This window comes from Pelecanus crispus, chromosome Z (assembly GCF_030463565.1).
Source record: "Pelecanus crispus isolate bPelCri1 chromosome Z, bPelCri1.pri, whole genome shotgun sequence".
Lineage (NCBI taxonomy): Eukaryota > Metazoa > Chordata > Aves > Pelecaniformes > Pelecanidae > Pelecanus > Pelecanus crispus.
This window is the reverse complement of record NC_134676.1, coordinates 86,227,327-86,244,715: the sequence shown is the minus strand read 5'-3', so window position 1 is coordinate 86,244,715 and position 17,389 is coordinate 86,227,327. Positions and strand designations below refer to the sequence as shown.

The 17,389-nt window shown below is 50.0% G+C and overlaps 1 protein-coding gene across 1 annotated transcript; it reads left to right on the top strand.

The window, feature by feature from the left end:
- The first annotated feature begins 11,483 nt into the window (after nucleotides 1–11,483).
- On the top strand, nucleotides 11,484–12,762 carry EMC4 (ER membrane protein complex subunit 4). The gene is made up of 4 exons (XM_075726625.1): nucleotides 11,484–11,513; nucleotides 11,717–11,870; nucleotides 12,436–12,596; nucleotides 12,706–12,762. Exons 1-4 carry the CDS (start codon nucleotides 11,505–11,507, stop codon nucleotides 12,739–12,741), a joined length of 360 nt encoding a protein of 119 aa, XP_075582740.1. The 5' UTR covers nucleotides 11,484–11,504; the 3' UTR covers nucleotides 12,742–12,762.
- The last annotated feature ends 4,627 nt before the right edge of the window (nucleotides 12,763–17,389 follow it).

Sequence of the window (17,389 nt, the reverse complement as noted above, 5' to 3'; positions counted from 1 at the left end):
TTTATCTCAACCCAGGAATTTTACTTTCTTTTCCTGATTGTCTCCCCCATCACACTGGGGACAGGGAGAGACAGTGAATGACTTTGTGGTGTTTAGCTGCCTGCCAGGTTAAACCACAACAGTGTGTTCTTCTTGTTTTGTTGTTTTATATTTTAATTCTGGTGTTTCATGTGTTGGTTCTGGTCTGGTATGACTGACTTCTGGTAGCTTTTTTTTTTTCCTTTTGCGAGTTCCATGCCTCCTCCGGTGATTATTGTACCACGTATGTTCAAGTTAAGTCAACTTTTTGTTGTGCAGAAGACATTTCCACTGTGGTTGTTTTATTTTTTTAAATTTTTAATTATTTTTGTGGTTAATTTTGGACAATTTTCTGTAGTTTCGGAGGAGTCCTATTATGTAGAGTGTGACTTCCAGAGGACTTGTGGGCATTCCGGGCCTCTGTGAGGTCCCCGAGTGTATAGAGAGCCTTTTCTGGAGTGCTGGTGGGTGCTCTTCATGCCATGCCCTAGCTGACCGAGTCCAGCATCTGGATGGGGGAGAGAATTGGAAGAGTAAAAGTAAGAAAACTCATGAGTTGAGAAAAAGACAGTTTAATAAGTAAAGCAAAAGATGGATGCACGAGCAAAGAAAAATAAGGAATCCATTCCCTACTTCCCACCGTCTGGCAGGTATTTAGAGCCATTTCCAGGGAGGCAGGGCTCCATCACGTGTAACGGTTACTTGCTAATACAAGCACCATCACTCCAAACATTCCCCCCTTCGTTCTTCTTCCCCCGGCTGTTATTGCTTGGCCTGATGCCATACGGTGTGGGATATCCCTTGGGTCAGTTGGGGTCAGCTGTCCCAGCTGTGTCCCCTCCACACTTCGTGTGCACCCCCAGCCTGCTCGCTGGTGGGGCAGCGAGAGACACAGAAAAGACCTTGATGCTCAGCACTGCTCAGCAGTAACCAAAACATCCCTGTATTATCAACACTGTTTTCAGCACAACTCCAAAGCATAGCCCCATACAGTCTACAACGAGGAAAAATAACTCCATCCCAGCCAAAAGCAGCACGTACGCAAACATCTTTCCGTGGCGCGTGACTGATGTGTGTGCAGGCAGTCCCTTGGGCAATGCCACTTGTTTCACGGCTCTCTGCTCCCCACAGTAAGGACGTGCACAGCAACCGGCCCTGACAGGAGGGTCCCCATCGCTGCCAAAAGCAGCGGTGCTCTGACATGGCAGAGCTGCCCTCCGGAAAGCTGCAGCAGCCTTTGCTGGGCTCTGCAGAGACTCAAGCGGTGCCCCAATTACCCTCCAGAGCACCCCAGGGCCTTATCCAGCCTCTGCATCTCCTCACTGGTCCCACCTGGGCTGCCCTGGCCCCAGCCCACAGCTGGAGCTGTTTGGAAACAGGGGTCCATCGTCCCAGCCTCGCAGCACATCTCCCCCTCCCCTGCACACGGCCACGACCACTCGCCCCACGCCCAGGGCCTGCAGACGCACCCAGGGCGCAGGGGGACAGCAAAAGGTTTATTCTGCCCCACACACGAGAAAGCCTGGCAGTGAGTTGGCTCTGAGGCTCAGTGCTTACTCGTGAGCTTTGCACCTTGACCTTTGACCCCCTGGCCTATGGCCCTTGACCTATATGACCTTTGACCCTTGGTTTCCCAACCTTTGAAAGTGTGACTCACCGCTCGATTACTTACTCTTGACCTTTGGCTCTTGGGTTTTGACCCTTGGCCCTTGAAACACATAATTCATCACTTGGTCACTTGCTTGTCATCCCTTGACTTATGACCTTTGCCCTTTAAGCCTTGACTTTCAACCCCTGAAAAACTTCATTTGATGCCTGATCATTTGCTTGCCACCTTTGACCCTTGACATATGACCACTGAGCTTTAACCTGTTTTTTTTTCCCCTTGAAACGCAACAGTCAACGCCTGATTGTTTCCTCATGACCTTTGACCCTGGACCTTTTACCTTTTAAAGACGTCATTTGCTGCTTGATCACATACTTGTGACCTGTGACCTTTGGTCTGTGGTCTTTGACCTTCAACCCTTTACCTTTGACCTTCGACCCTTGAAATGTGTTGTTCACCACTTGAGTGCTTACTTGTGATCTTTGACCCTTGATATATGACCTCTGACCCTTGAAAACCATCATTTCAGTCCCTAAAAAATAGGGGCAGGGACCCTGATAGAGATGTAGAATGAAAATTTAAAATGCAAAGAGGTACAAGAGACGCAAGAGAAAAATTAAAAATAGGGACAGGGAGCCAGATGCAGACACAGAACTAAAATTTAAAATGTGATGTACAAGAAACACAGGAAAACTTAAAAAAAAAAAATAGGGACAGTGAGATGGATAGAGGGAGACACAGAAATAAAATTTTAAAAGCAACAAGGTACAAGAAACATAGGCAAGAATTAAAAAATAGGGACAGGAAGCCAGATAGAGGGAGATGTCGAAACAGGTTTTCCAGCTCAACAAGGTACATGAAACCTAGGAAAGGATTAAAAAGTAAGGACAGGTAGATGGACAGAAGGAAACATAGAGTATTTAAAAAGCAACAGGGTACAAGAAACACAGGCAAGAACCTAAAAAAAGGGAGCAGGAGCCGGATAGAGATAGATGTAGAAAAAATTTAAAAGGCGACAGTGTAGGGCAGTTCATAGAAGACGAAAAAGCTTGGGGGAACTGGACAGGTAGGTGGGGAGGTGGAGAGGGAGACGGAGGCAGGGACAGGCAGGGAGGAAGGCAGAGATGTGAAGGGCAGCAGAGATTCGCTGCGGCCACCGATCCCGCCAGCCCAGCCAAAACCGAGACAACCTCTACCCTGTACCCCACCACAGCGGTGTCCCACCCCATGCCATACATCACCAGCCACCACCTCCTTCCCATCCTGCGATAGCTATGCAGGTATCAGTCCCTTACGCCACATAAATTGTCCTTCAAACGTCCATAAAACATCAATAAATTGTCCACAAAACATCTGTCGGGCTCATCTCGTCCATGACTCGGGCTCCACCTGTTGTGGTGGTTGCTCAGGACAGGAGAGGTGGCATGGGGCCACTGAAGCCAGCTCAGGGGGGTCGCAGCTGTGCATCCCTTTTGGGCCCCTCACTACAAGAAGGACACTGAGGTGCTGGAGCGTGTTCAGAGAAGGGCAACGAAGCTGGTGAAGGGTCTGGAGCACAGGTCTGATGGGGAGCGGCTGAGGGAGCTGGGGTTGTTCAGCCTGGAGAAGAGGAGGCTGAGGGGAGACCTTATCGCTCTCTACAACTACCTGAAAGGAGGGTGTAGTGAGGTGGGTGTTGGTCTCTTCTCCCACGTAGTTAGTGATAGGATGAGAGGAAACGGCCTCAAGTTGTGCCAGGGGAGGTTTAGATTGGATATTAGGAAAAATTTCTTCATCCAAAGAGTGGTTAAGCACTGGAACAGGCTGCCCAGAGAGGTGGTGGAGTCACCATCCCTGGAAGTGTTCAAAAAACGGGCAGACGTGGCACTTGGGGACATGGTTTAGTCTAGTCTACCCTTGATTGGTTTAGAGTAGACTTGGTAGTGTAGGTTAATGGTTGGACTGGATGATCTTAAAGGTCTTTTCCAACCTGAACGATTCTATGATTCTATAAGGCTCACTTAGGCTGTCACATTTATGGAATAAATTGGTTGGCTTGCAGTCAAATTAACTTGGGATGGAAAACGTATGCACACGACTCCTTGTACCCACAACTTTCTTTGTTCCTTGACAAATGAGTCTTGGAAAAGCCACCCACTATTCCTGTGTTAATTGCATGATTGGTGTTCCAAGATCATATGTGTCCATGCTCACTGTGTCACTCTGCTCCTTTGTGGGTTTTCAGAGAACAGATTGGAACTAGAGAAGTTTTTGGCCTGTTTACAGCTCAGGCCTTTACCTCCTTTGGAGCCTGTACCAAACTACCCCTAGTTTGGTTAAGGAATCCAGTGCACCCATCACACCCCCCAGGAAATAAATTTAAAATAAACTCAAAACACACCCAGGAAATCAAAATAAGCCCTGCAAGAAGTTAAAAAAGAAAAGAAAGGTGTTACCTCAAATGTACATATTTTTCTTGGGTGAGATGGAAATAGTGCAGGCGTTAGTAATAGTTAAGAAAGGATCACAGTTGGGAGTGGAAACTAACGCATGAGAATTTTAGAATATTCAAGGCAGTCAAATCATGCGTAGGCCAGATAAGAGGGTATCAGCAATGAATGCCTCGCTAACAGCGAGTACATCCTCAAAAGCATACGAATCTGTAGAATGCCAAGGACTGACAAGGGAAACATCCTGCTACAAAGAAGGTTGCAAAGATAAGGGAAGGGCACAAATGTGAGCTCAGCAGTGATAAAAGGGAACATCTTGCCCCAGAGGATGCTGAGAAATTGGGCGGTTGCCGAGGCTTGGGAACTGTGGGAAAAGTAATTCCGGCAAGGGGAGATTGCGACCACTGACCCAACTGAGGGATGAAAGGACAACCCCCCCCCCACCCCTTTTGGGCATGCGCAGGGAACTAAAATCACCCTGTCGTTTTAAAATTAAGCAGCAGAGATGCAGGCCAATGGAAGCAGCGGATGCTCAGTGCGATGATTACGGATTAGGTAGGCGTGGTGTGTTAGCTGCCATGTATAAATGTCAAAATGGACCTCTGTAGGGGTGCTTGATCTGTGGAAGTATTCCACCTTGCACCCTGGGCAGAATAAAGCAATGCCTCCTCTCTAAACATACTTTGTGCGTCTTGGGAGTTATTTTAAATTATAGGTAACAGTTTTGGCACCCCAGATGGGACTGGATTTTGAGACTGGACTTCGATCAACCCTTGCTACTGCTGGAGGGATTGCGAGTCGGACTCCAGCATGCACCGGACGACTTCTTCTGTGGATTCCCCTTGCAGTTCCCCGGTGGGTGGTGAGTGGCCGATTGATACCGGGATAGAGACACTGCTATTTTGATATATTAAGCGTATCCATTTAAAGTACAAAATGGTGAATTAATTGCAGCCACTACATTTTGGTATTTTGGTATTTTGGTCACTCCTGTGTTAGTACAGTGACAACCGGAGCAGGTAGAATTGGGTTTGGTTTGGTGCGTTTGTATTTTTGGTACTATTTTGGTATTTTGGTCTCTCCTGTGTTAGTACGGTGACGACTGGAGCAGGTAGAGTTGGTTTTGGTATTTTGGTATTTTGGTCTCTCCTGCATTAGTACGGTGACGACCAGAGCGGGTAGAGTTGGGTTTGGTACAGTGCACTTGTATTTTGGTACAATTGGTTATTTAAATTGTTGTATTGTGATATATTGGTAATAATTGGTGATATTATTTGTGATTTTAGAGAAAATTGTTGTACGATGATACATTGTAAAATATTTACAAATGGGAAAATTGACTTCTTCTGAGGAAGGGAGAATAATTAAGGCTTCCCCATTGGATTGTATGTTAAAACATTGGAATAAGTTTGGAGGTGATCTGTTAACATGGAAAAAGCTAGCAGATTATTGTAATCAATGGTGGCTAGTGTATGTATTGGAAGATCAAGAAAACGGCCAGAAGTGGGATCTTTGAATTATAATACCATTTTGCAACTTATGTTGTTTTGCAGAAGGCAGGATAAATGGGATGAAATCCCATATGTGGATTTGTTCTTTACTTTAAGAAATGATCCATGAAACAGGGAAGAAATGTAGCCTGTTGATATCCGATTTGAATGTATTGATGAGGATGGAGGATAGAAAGAAGTTGCCTCGGTGTTGTTCTGCTTATAGTATTGGGAAAAATGTTTGAAAACAGAAGAGATGTGCAATTGTTGTTTTCCCCGGATAGGGATCAGGATGTTGTTGTTGGTATGAGAAGGGGTAGTGAAGAATTAAGCCCCGTAGCAGGCAGAACGAATTGGAAGGAGTCTGCTGGGTCATATCGGGAAAATCTGGAGAAAATGTTATCGGTCCTTTAAAATGATAATTGAGAATCATGACCCGGATTGGAAAGATGTGTAGGTGTTGCTAAACACTTTATTTCTGCCTAAGGAAAAGAGAATGGTGCTGGAAAAAGCCCAGGAGGAAAATGAGAGACTAAATGCAAGGGATGGTCCAGATCATTTTATGCTAGCAGAAGAGCCGGACTGGGATCCAAATATAGGGGCGGGCAGATTAATGAATAATCAATATCAGCAGCTGATATTATATGGAATAAACTATGTGGTAACTAGACCTAAAAATCTTGCAAAACTATATCAGGTGGTGCAAGGTAAAGATGAGGACCTCTCTGTCTTTTATAAGAGACTGTGTGAAAAAGCCTGGAAGTGGAAGGATTTACATCCTGAGGATGAGGCTAACAGAATGACTTTTACTACTTTGTTTGTGGGGCAGTCAGCACTGCACAGAAGGAGACAGTTGCAAAATGTAGATGGCATGTCTGGAATGTCGATATCTCAGTTAACAGGAATTACATATAAAGTATACAGTAATAGGGACAGATTGGAAAGGAAGAAAAAGCCGAAAGAGAAACTGAAGGATAGAAAGCGAAATGCTGGGATTTTAGCAGCTGCCTTTGCTCAAGCACAAATTTCCTCTTGGGGAAGAGGTTTCCCAAGGGGGCTGGGGCACGAAGGGGGGTGAGGAGCAGGAAATATAGGAAATAGAGTCCCTTGGGGGAGAGATCAGTGCATGATTTGCAAGGAAAAGGGACATTGGAAAAACAAATGCCCAAAGAAATGGACACCCCCGTCCGCTCCCGTTCTGGAGGCAGACTTACTTATGGTTAGCATGGACGATTCGGATTGCTGGGCCTGGGGGTTGAGAAATTAGATTCTCCAGCCAAACCCCTGGTTTCAGTCAAGCTGGGGAATGAGACAGTTAAATTCCTAGTTGATACAGGGGCAACATATTCTGTACTAAATAGTTGTAAAGGGCCCATGAGCAAATTCTCTATGACAGTTACTGGTGCCACGGGAAAATGAGAGGTCAGACCTTTCTTTCAACTGATTAAGTGTGAAATTGGGAATAAAATACTTACATATGAATTTTTGTGTATGCCAGAATGTCCATTACCTCTGATGGGAAGGGATTTATTAAATAAATTGGGAGCACAAATAACCTTTGATCGCAACAAAGTTTGAGTACATATTCTGCAGAATAATGCTTGGGAAGCATAAGTATATATGTTACAGGAATTTTCAGAGACATAAGGTGTTGGAAATAAGGAGGAGCAAATTGAAGCCTCCTCTGAAATCATGAATGCAGTAATCCCTTTTGTCTGGGCAACCAAGAAACCTGAAAGAGCTAAATCAGCAGAACCGGTGAGAGTGGAATTGAAACCAGGAGCAAAGCCAGTGAGACGAAAACAATATCCAATAAAAATGGAGGCCTGTGTTGGGCTGGAGTCTATGATTAATAAATTTCTAAAATATGGACTGTTACAAGAATGCCAATCAGAATATAATACCCTGATTTTGCTGATTAAAAAGCCATATTCACAGGAATACCTTTTAGTACAAGATCTAAGAGCTATTAATCAAAGAGTGACTGATGTACATCTGGTGGTACCCAATCCTTATACTTTAACAACAGCTGATTCAAATGACTATTTTACAATATGGGACTTAAAGGATGCCTTCTTTTGCATTCCATTGGAAGAACAAAGCCAGAAGCTGCTTGTCTTCAAATGGAAAGCCCTACAACAGGACGCAAAATGCAGTTGTGATGGACTTTGCTTCCCCAAAGATTCAAGAACAGCCCCACAATCTTTGTTAATGTGCTAGCAAAAGAACAGGAGCAATGGCAAGGTAAGGAGACCACCACCACCTTGTTACAATATGTAGATGACATCTTATTGGGGGCAGACACAGTTGAAGAATATAAAGAGACAACTATCAGCCTGTTGCTATCAACAACTGTAGCAGCCTTAGTCCCAGAAAGAACTTTCAAAATCGACACCCCTAATTATACAGAAAAAGAAAAAAGTTGGCTGAATTATTGAAATGCATAAGGACTACCGATGGATGGTGGGTAATCCCAATTGGACAATGTGTTCTAACTCCACAAATAATGAAGGGGTTAATGGAGTGAACCCATAAGAGTATGCATATGGGAACCAAAGCTTTAATTGAAGCAGTAAAGAGATATGCTGTAGGAATCAATATGATGCTGATTGCTAAAAGTGTTACACAACAATGTGAAATTTGTGTCAAAAATAATCCGAAGATCCAAAGGAGACCCCCTCCCAGAGAGGTGAAAAGAGGTTTTACACCTGGAGAATACTGGCAAATTGATTTTTCCAAATTACCTAATTGTAATGGATATAGATATTTGTTGGTAATTGTTGATACTTTTTCAGGATGGCCTGAAGCTTTCCCACGTTGCACCAATAAAGCAAGAGAGGTGGTAAAGATTTTGATAAAAGAAATTATACCAAGATTTGGGGTACCAGAAGGGTTCTCTTCAGATAGAGGACCTCATTTCGTTACAGAGATAGTTCAAGAAGCGTCCAGATTTTTACAAATTACGTGGGATTTACATACTCCATGAAGGCCGCAGTCTAGTGGGAAAGTAGAAAGAATGAGTCAAACAATTAAAAGGCAGTTGAACGAAATTTGTCAGGAAACTCAGTTAAAATGGCCAGATGCTCTGCCATTAACATTATTGAGTGCAAGAATTATACCAAAGTCCAAAGAAAAAGACAGCCCTTTTGAGATATTATATGGAAAACTTATCCAAGTATAAATCATGAGCCAGGATCTACAGAATTACTAGGGAAAAAATACCTTAAAGAATATGTGTTTTCTCTAGGGAAGGCTCTGTCTTCTCTTAATAGTTACCTACAATTAAAAACACCTTTGGGCCTAGACACTACAGTCCATGAATTTCATCCAGGAAATTGGGTCTATTTGAGAACCTGGAACGATGAACCCCTGAAAGAACATTGGAAAGGGCCCTTGCAAGTCCTGCAGACCACACAGACTGCAGTCAAGCTTGGCGGAGTGGGACCCTGGATCCATTACACTGGGATCAAAAAGGGACTTTCTCCAGATATGTAGATTGTAGAAAAACAGAGGGAAAACTCTTTGCATTTGAAATTTAAGAAGGTTAATTCATGAACTCTACTTGGGATCAGGGAGCATCATACATAGATTTTGATTATATACAGGGTATAGTTTTGTTTGTAACAGAAATAATTTTAGTTATGATTCTGATGGTACTATAGAAACTAAGATTTTAACATAAAAACAAAAAAAACCCATATACTGCCCGCAGGGACAGTATACATTAAGAAGTAGCTGGTTAAAATTTAACCAAGTTGTTGATTATTCTGACTTAGACAAAATGAAAGCCGTAAGTGTAATACTGTTATGGAAATCTAGTCTTGCAACTTACCCAGTCATTCAGAATAATCCATAGTAGTAGTAGTGTGACTGCCTGCCTCCCATTACCAAAATTGGCCTTGAGCCCCTTGAACTAGGGAGTTCTAACCAGAGACTTGTATCTAACTCTTGAATTGATGATTAACGAAGACAAGGTAAAACAAGCAGCAAAATCAAGTTGTGATTTGAGAGCTACAATGGAAATGGGATGGCTGAGTGAAATGTTACATGGATTTGAATTCTCCCTTAACTGGGTGGCTTCAAAGTTTACTACAAGGCTTTGTCTATATTACAGGTATGATTGTAATTGCCTATTATTTTGTTTGGATGCATGAAACAAGCAATTATGTGGAATCTGTTTGTCAAGAACATAATGATGATCAAAGATTATGGAAGTCTCAAATGAAATATTTGAAGCTTCCAAAGGGGGGAAGTGTTACCTCAAATGTACATATTTTTCTTGGGTGAGATGGAAATAGTGCAGGCGTTAGTAATAGTTAAGAAAGGATCACAGTTGGGAGTGGAAACTAACGCATGAGAATTTTAGAATATTCAAGGCAGTCAAATCATGCGTAGGCCAGATAAGAGGGTATCAGCAATGAATGCCTCGCTAACAGCGAGTACATCCTCAAAAGCATACGAATCTGTAGAATGCCAAGGACTGACAAGGGAAACATCCTGCTACAAAGAAGGTTGCAAAGATAAGGGAAGGGCACAAATGTGAGCTCAGCAGTGATAAAAGGGAACATCTTGCCCCAGAGGATGCTGAGAAATTGGGCGGTTGCCGAGGCTTGGGAACTGTGGGAAAAGTAATTCTGGCAAGGGGAGATTGCGACCACTGACCCAACTGAGGGATGAAAGGACAACCCCCCCCCCACCCCTTTTGGGCATGCGCAGGGAACTAAAATCACCCTGTCGTTTTAAAATTAAGCAGCAGAGATGCAGGCCAATGGAAGCAGCGGATGCTCAGTGCGATGATTACGGATTAGGTAGGCGTGGTGTGTTAGCTGCCATGTATAAATGTCAAAATGGACCTCTGTAGGGGTGCTTGATCTGTGGAAGTATTCCACCTTGCACCCTGGGCAGAATAAAGCAATGCCTCCTCTCTAAACATACTTTGTGCGTCTCGGGAGTTATTTTAAATTATAGGTAGCAAAGGGAAAAGCAAAAACCATCCCCGAGAAGTCAAAAACCACAGGCACCAGAAATAAAAAGAAATCATAATCACTCCCAAGAGATTTAAGAATAAAGCAAACAGAAAACCAACCTAAATAACTTTAAAAAAAAAAAAAAAGGGAAAAAAAAAACCCCACCAAACTGCCAAAGGGACGCCAGGGTGGGGGGTGGGGGCGGACGACACCAGGCAGGGGGAGAAAGGATAGGGGAGAGGGGAGAGGGGAGAGGGGAGAGGAGAGAAGGGGGGAGAAGGGAGAAGGGAGAAGGGAGAGGGGAGAGGGGAGAGGGGAGAGGGGAGAGGGGAGAAGGGAGAGGGGAGGAGGGAGAAGGAGGGCGCAGGCCGGGGGCAGGAGGGGGAGCGGGCAGGAGGCGATGGGGAAGGAGCGGCCCCGCCCCGCCCCCGGCAGCGCCGCCCGGGGCCGTATCCGCGACGCACCAAGGGCCGGCCGGAGCGTCCGCGTGTCACCGGCTCCGGGCGGAACCTGCGGCCCGGCACCACAGTTCCGGGGTGGAACGGACCGGGAGGGGGGCTGAATGGGGCTTCTATACGGTTTATGTGGGGCTGCTACGGGGCTGCTATGGGGCAGAGCATTGCCATGGCGTTGCTATGGCGTTGCTATGGGGCAGGGAGTGCTGTGTGGGGCCCCGGGGGGCCTGCGGCCCCGTCACATGACCCTGGCACGTGACCCCAGCTCCCCGTTCGGGCCCTCACAAGATGGCGACGGCGGCGGTGCGGGGGCGGCGCTTCAAGTGGTCGTTGGAGCTGGCGGCGGCGCCGGGGGGGCGGTGAGGCCCAGGGGACGGGGGGTTGGGGGGTATTTGGGGGGTCAGGGGTCTCCCCGGCCTCACCTGCCCCCTTCTATCCCCACCCCCAGGCCTCGTGGAGCCGCCGAGGGCCGCGGGCCGCTGGGGTTCGCCGAGCGGCAGCTGGGGGAGGGTGGTGTCCACGAGAGCGACAAAATCCTCATGGAGAAGGTGGGCCGGGAGGCAGCCGGGAGGGAGGGAGGGAGGGACACCCGCCGAACGCCTGGGTTCCCCGTGGGGGGGTTGGTCTCTGTCCCAAATGCCTGGGTTCCCCATGGGGGGGTTGGTCCCTGTCCCAAATGCCTGGGTCCCGTGCGAGGACGGTCCCCCCCCCGCCCCCATCCCGGACGCCTGGGACTCCTCTTTCCCTGTAGCGCTGCTGGGACGTGGCACTGGCGCCGCTGAAGCAGATCCCTATGAACCTGTTCATCATGTATATGGCCGGCAACACCATCTCCATCTTCCCCGCCATGATGGTTTGCATGATGGGCTGGCGCCCGCTGCAGGCCCTCATGTCCCTCTCCGCCAGTGAGTACAACCCCACACTACAGACCCACGCGGGTGATAGCTCGCCGGGTGTCCCTGCACAGCCGTCCCCTGCTGCACAACATACCTGCGGCGGTCCCCTGCCCGGCATCAACCCCTGCAACAGTTGGCCCCACATATCCCCCAACAGTTGTCCCTACAACAGCCCCCACCATGCATGGTGCCCTGCAACAGTTGCCCCCACGTGTCCCCCAGCAGTCATCCCTATGACAGTTAAACTCACATCAGCTTCCTCACATGTGCTTGAACAGTTGCCCCCACGTCACTCACCCCCATGCATCCCCCTATGTTGTCCCTCTGACAGTTGCCCCCATGTCAGTCACCCCCAGACACCCCCAAACAGTCACCCCTGTGACAGTCACCCCCATGTCGGTCACTCCCACACATCCACCAACAGCCACCCCTGTGTCATCTGCCCCGTGCCTCCCCCACCACTCTCCCCTGTGGCGCTCCCCTGTCACCCATCATCACCCGCGGTCCCCAGCGGTGCCAGGGGTGTGTGGGTGACAGTGACGGGTCCCCTCGTCCCACCCTGTTCTCCCTGCAGCACTGAAGGCACTGGAGAGCTCGAGCCGGCGGGCGCTGCAGGGGCTAGTCTTCCTGGTGGGCAATGGGCTGGGGCTGGCGCTGGCCCTCTACAAGTGCCAGGCCATGGGGCTGCTGCCCACCCGCCCCTCCGACTGGCTGGCCTTCGTCGCTCCCCCACAGGTGTGCCCAAACTCCGGGGTGCCCCCCGCTCCCCTGGACACCAGGGTCCCCCCTGGCCTGCACAGCAGGGTCCCCACACTCACCCCCTTTCTCTCTCTTCCCTCGACAGCGGATGGAGTTCACTGGGGGAGGCCTGATACTGTGAATGCACCCACCCAGCAATAAAGGTGATGGCAGGCTGGTGATGTTGTATTTGGGGGGAATTCTGAGGGTCTGGGGGCTCAGCCCAAGGAGGCACTGGGATGGGTCGGAGCAAAAACCATTTGTTCATTCTGTGTGCTGGGAGCACCGGGGGCTGTACTGGTAGTGGTGGGGCCCATACTGGGAGTACTAGGAGTGCGCTGGAGCAGCACTAAAGACCGTGCTGGGAGTGCACGGGGAGCCTTGGCGCCTGTACTGGGAGCCTTGGGGGCCACACTGGGAGTGCACTGGAGCTGCATTCAGAACCTCAAGGCCCACATCGGGAGCCTTAGGGCCGGTACTGGGAGTGCACTGGAGCTGCATTCAGAGCGTCAACGCCCATACTGGGAGCCTTAGGAGCTGTACTGGGAGCACTGTGAGCCTTGGGGTCTGTACTGGGAGTGCACTGGAGCTGCATTCAGAACCTCAAGGCCCATACTGGGAGCCTTAGGGCCGGTACTGGGAGCAGTGGCAGTGCACTGAGAGCCTTGGGGCCTGTACTGGGAGTGCACTGGAGCTGCATTCAGAGCGTCAAGGCCCATACTGGGAGCCTTAGGGCCGGTACTGGGAGCACTGTGAGCCTTGGGGTCTGTACTGGGTGTGCACTGGAGCTGCATTCAGAACCTCAAGGCCCATACTGGGAGCCTTAGGGCCTGTACTGGGAGCACTGAGAGTGCACTCACTGTGCACTGGGAGTGCACTCACTGTGAGCCTTGGGACCTGTGCTGGGAGTGCACTGGAGCTGCACTCAGAGTGTCAAGGCCCATACTGGGAACCTTAGGGCCTGTACTGGGAGCACTGGGGCCCATACTGGGATCGTACTCGGAGAGCTGCAGCTCAGGCTGGCACTGTACTGGGAACGCTGGGTCCATGCTGGGAATATTTGGGCTCATACTAGGATCTTACTTTAACCGTAGCTCATGCTAGCATCATACTGGGAGCACTGGTATCCATACTGGGATCTGGCTGACAACTGTGGCTCAAGTTGACATTGTGCTGAGAGTGCTGGGCCCAGTCTGGGAGTGTTGGGGCCATACTGGGATCCTCCTTGAGAGCTCTGGCCCAGACTGGCATTGTATTGGGAGCGCTGGTGCTGTAGTGGACGCACTGCGCTCATACTGGGAGTGTGGCAGCCCGTACTGGGATCGTGCGTGAAGACCTGTGGCTTAGGCTGGCATCATACTGGAAGCACTGGTGCTATACTGGGATCATACTCTGAGAGCTGTGGCCCAGACTGGCATTGTACTGGGAGCATTGGAGCTCATACTAGAACACTGGGCCCATACTGGGATCGTGCTTGGAGACCTGCGGCTCTGGCTGGTATCGTACTGGGAGTGCTGGGCCCATACTGGGGTGGTCATGAGTGAGCCAGGGTGGCACATGTGCGGTACTGGGATGTACTGGGCCGTACTGGTGTGCTTGGGGGCCTGGGGGGTCCCTATCACCCACACCACCTGCCCCAGCCCCTCCATCAGCACTTCCAGGAACTCCAGCTCTGACCCATGTCAAGGGCCTGCCCCACGGCTGCCCCCCAAGTGCCCCCAGTTCCCCACACTGGACCCATAACTGCCCCCCAATTCTCCCATCTCACAACTGCCCCACTCCTGTCCAAGTGCCCCATAACTGCTCCCAGTTCCCCCAAGTGCCCCATAAGTGTCCCCCAATTTGACCCCCAGCTGCTCCATAGTTGCCCCCCGCGCCCCATAACCACCCCCAGATCCACCCTGCCTCATTTTTGCCCCTTTGGCCCCATTTTGCCTGTTTTCCCTGGGTTTGCCCCATTTTTGCTCTTTTGCCCCATATTTGCTGCATTTCACCCATGTTGGCACCATTTCTTTCTCCTGTTTCTCTTTGATATTGCCCCACTTTTTCCTGGTTCTGCCCCCATTTTTCCCTGTTTTTTTTCCCATTTGACCTGTTTTGGCCTATTCCGCCCCATTCTTGCTCCGACTCCCGTAACTAGGAGGTTTTGCCCCAGTTGCCTCGTTTTTGCCTTTTTCCACCCCCTTGGTTTTGACCCATTTGGCCTCGTTTGTGCACTGCTCCCTCTCTCCTGTTCCCCCATTTTTCCCCAATTTTCCCCTCTTTTCCATTTCTTCTCTGCATTCCATGATTTCCCTCCCTTTCTCCCCATTGTTTCCATTTTTCCTGGTTTTGCTCCATTTCTACTGTTTCTCCCCCTTCCTCCTGTTCCCAACCCTTTTCCCCACATATTTCCCCATTTTCCTAGTTTCCCCCTAAGTTTTCTCCTCTCGTGTTTTTCCTTGGGTTTTGCCTGTTTCTGCCCCATTTCCCCATTTTACCCTGTTTTTTCCCCCATTTTCCCTGATTTTCTCCCTACTTTTTGCCTATTTGTGCCCCATTCTCCCGTTTCATTTTTTCCCATTTTTCCCTTGTTTTTTCCCCCACTTTTCCCCATTTTCACTCATTTTTGCCCCTATTTCTTCCCCCATTCCTCCCATTTTCCCCCAGTTCCCCCCCCATTTTCCCATTTCCCCCATTTCCCCCATTTTCTCCCATTTTTCTTGTTTTCCCATCTTTGCCCCCATTTCTTCCCTCATCCCCCTGATTCCCCCCTTTTCCCATTTTCCATGTTTTTTCACATTTTCCCCCATTTCCCTCTTTTTTCCTCTGGGTTTTTTCTTCCCATTTTTCCCTACTTTCTCCTGGTTTTGCCCCACTTCTTCCCCCATTCCTCCCCATTTTCCATTTTCCCCTGGTTCCCCCTCTCTTTTCCCCCATTTCCCCGGTTTTGCCCGTTCCCCCATTTCTCCTCCCAGTCTCCAGCCAGCCCTGCCTGCCTCGTTCAGCCACTTGACTGCGTGAATGTGGCGTACGTTCCCCCTCCCCAGCACCCACCAGTAAGCACCAGTACACCCCAGTGCCCACTGGTGCCCCCCCCAGCATTTCTCTTCATCTCCCAGTATGGCCCAGAGCCTCCCCCTGCCTCCCAGCACAGCCCACAGCCTCTGAACCCTCCTCCCCAGTATGCACCAGTGCCTCCCAGCACCTTCCCAGTATGGCCCAGGACCCTCATGGTATGGCCCAGAGCCTCCCCATGCCACCCCAGGATGGCCCAGAGCCCCAGATCCATGCCTCCCAGTATGGACCAGTGCCTCCCACAGTGGTCCAGCACCATCCCAATGTAGCCCAGCACCTTCCCTGTATTGCCCAAAGTCTCCCAGTGACTCCCAGTACAGCCCAGACCACCAGACCCTTGCTTTCCAGTATGGACCAGTGCCTCCCAGTGGGTGCCAGTATAGTTCAGAGCCCCATCCCAGTATATCCCACTGCCTCCCAGTGCTTCCCAGTACACTCCAATGCCTTCCAGTGCCCTCCCAGGCCACCCCAGTCCCCCCAGTGGCACTCACAGGCTGGGGCCCTGTCAGGGCTGCCTCCATCCTCCTTCTCTTCCCCCATGTTGAGGGCCTGCGATGTGGTGGGGCCTCCCTTTGACATCATCAGCGGGGTCACATATGATGTCAGGCCTCATTACATCGCCCCTGCTGTGGCATGTCGTGGTGTGTCACCACGTGTTGTGTCCCGCCTCCCCAGCTGGGCTGGGGGCACGTGGCAGCCCCAGGTCCCCACCCCCTCCTCAAGTGTGGTATCGCGTGATGTGATGTGATGCCATGCCCCATGACATCACCTCTGCCATGGCATGTCATCATGTGTCACCGCGTATCGTATCTCTGTGTGTGTGTGTCCCTGGACCTGGGGCACGCAGCAGCCCCGGGGCCCTGCTTCTCTCAGGTGTGGGACAAGGCAACCCCCGATATCAATGCAGGCTGGGGGAGGAAGGGATTGAGAGCAGCCCTGCCGAGAAGGACTTGGGGGTACTGGTGGATGAAAAGCTGGACATGAGCCGGCAATGTGTGCTCACAGCCCAGAAAGCCAACCATATCCTGGGCTGCATCCCCAGCAGCGTGGCCAGCAGGTCGAGGGAGGGGATTCTGCCCCTCTGCTCTGCTCTGCTGAGACCTCACCTGGGGCACTGCGTCCAGCTCTGGGGCCCTCAGCACAAGGACATGGACCTGCTGAAGCGGGTCCAGAGGAGGCCACCAAAATGATCCGAGGGCTGGAGCCCCTCTGCTGTGAGGCCAGGCTGAGAGAGTTGGGGTTGTTCAGCCTGGAGAAGAGAAGGCTGTGAGGAGACCTTAGTGCGGCCTTTCAGTGCTTACAGGGGGCCTACAGGAAGGGTGGGGAGAATCTTTTTAGCAAGGCCTGATGTGACAGGACAAGGAGTAATGGATTTAAACTAAAGAAGAATAGATTTAGACTGGATATAGGGAAGAAATTTTGTACAGTGAGGGTGGTGAAGCACTGGCACAGGTTGCCCAGAGAGGCAGTGGAGGCCCCATCCCTGGCACCATCCCAGGCCAGGTTGGACGGGGCTGTGAGCACCCTGGGCTGGTTAAAGCTGTCCCTGCTCGCTGCAGGGGGTTGGGCTGGGTGGCCTCTAAAGGGCCCTTCCAACCCAAACCATTCTATGATTCTGTGTTCTGTGATCATGTGATGGTGTCAACATGATGTCACCTGTGCAAGCCGCGTCTGGCATAGCATCTGGGAGCACAGCTCCATCATCGGTGTACGCCGTCGCTGTCGTGCTGTGG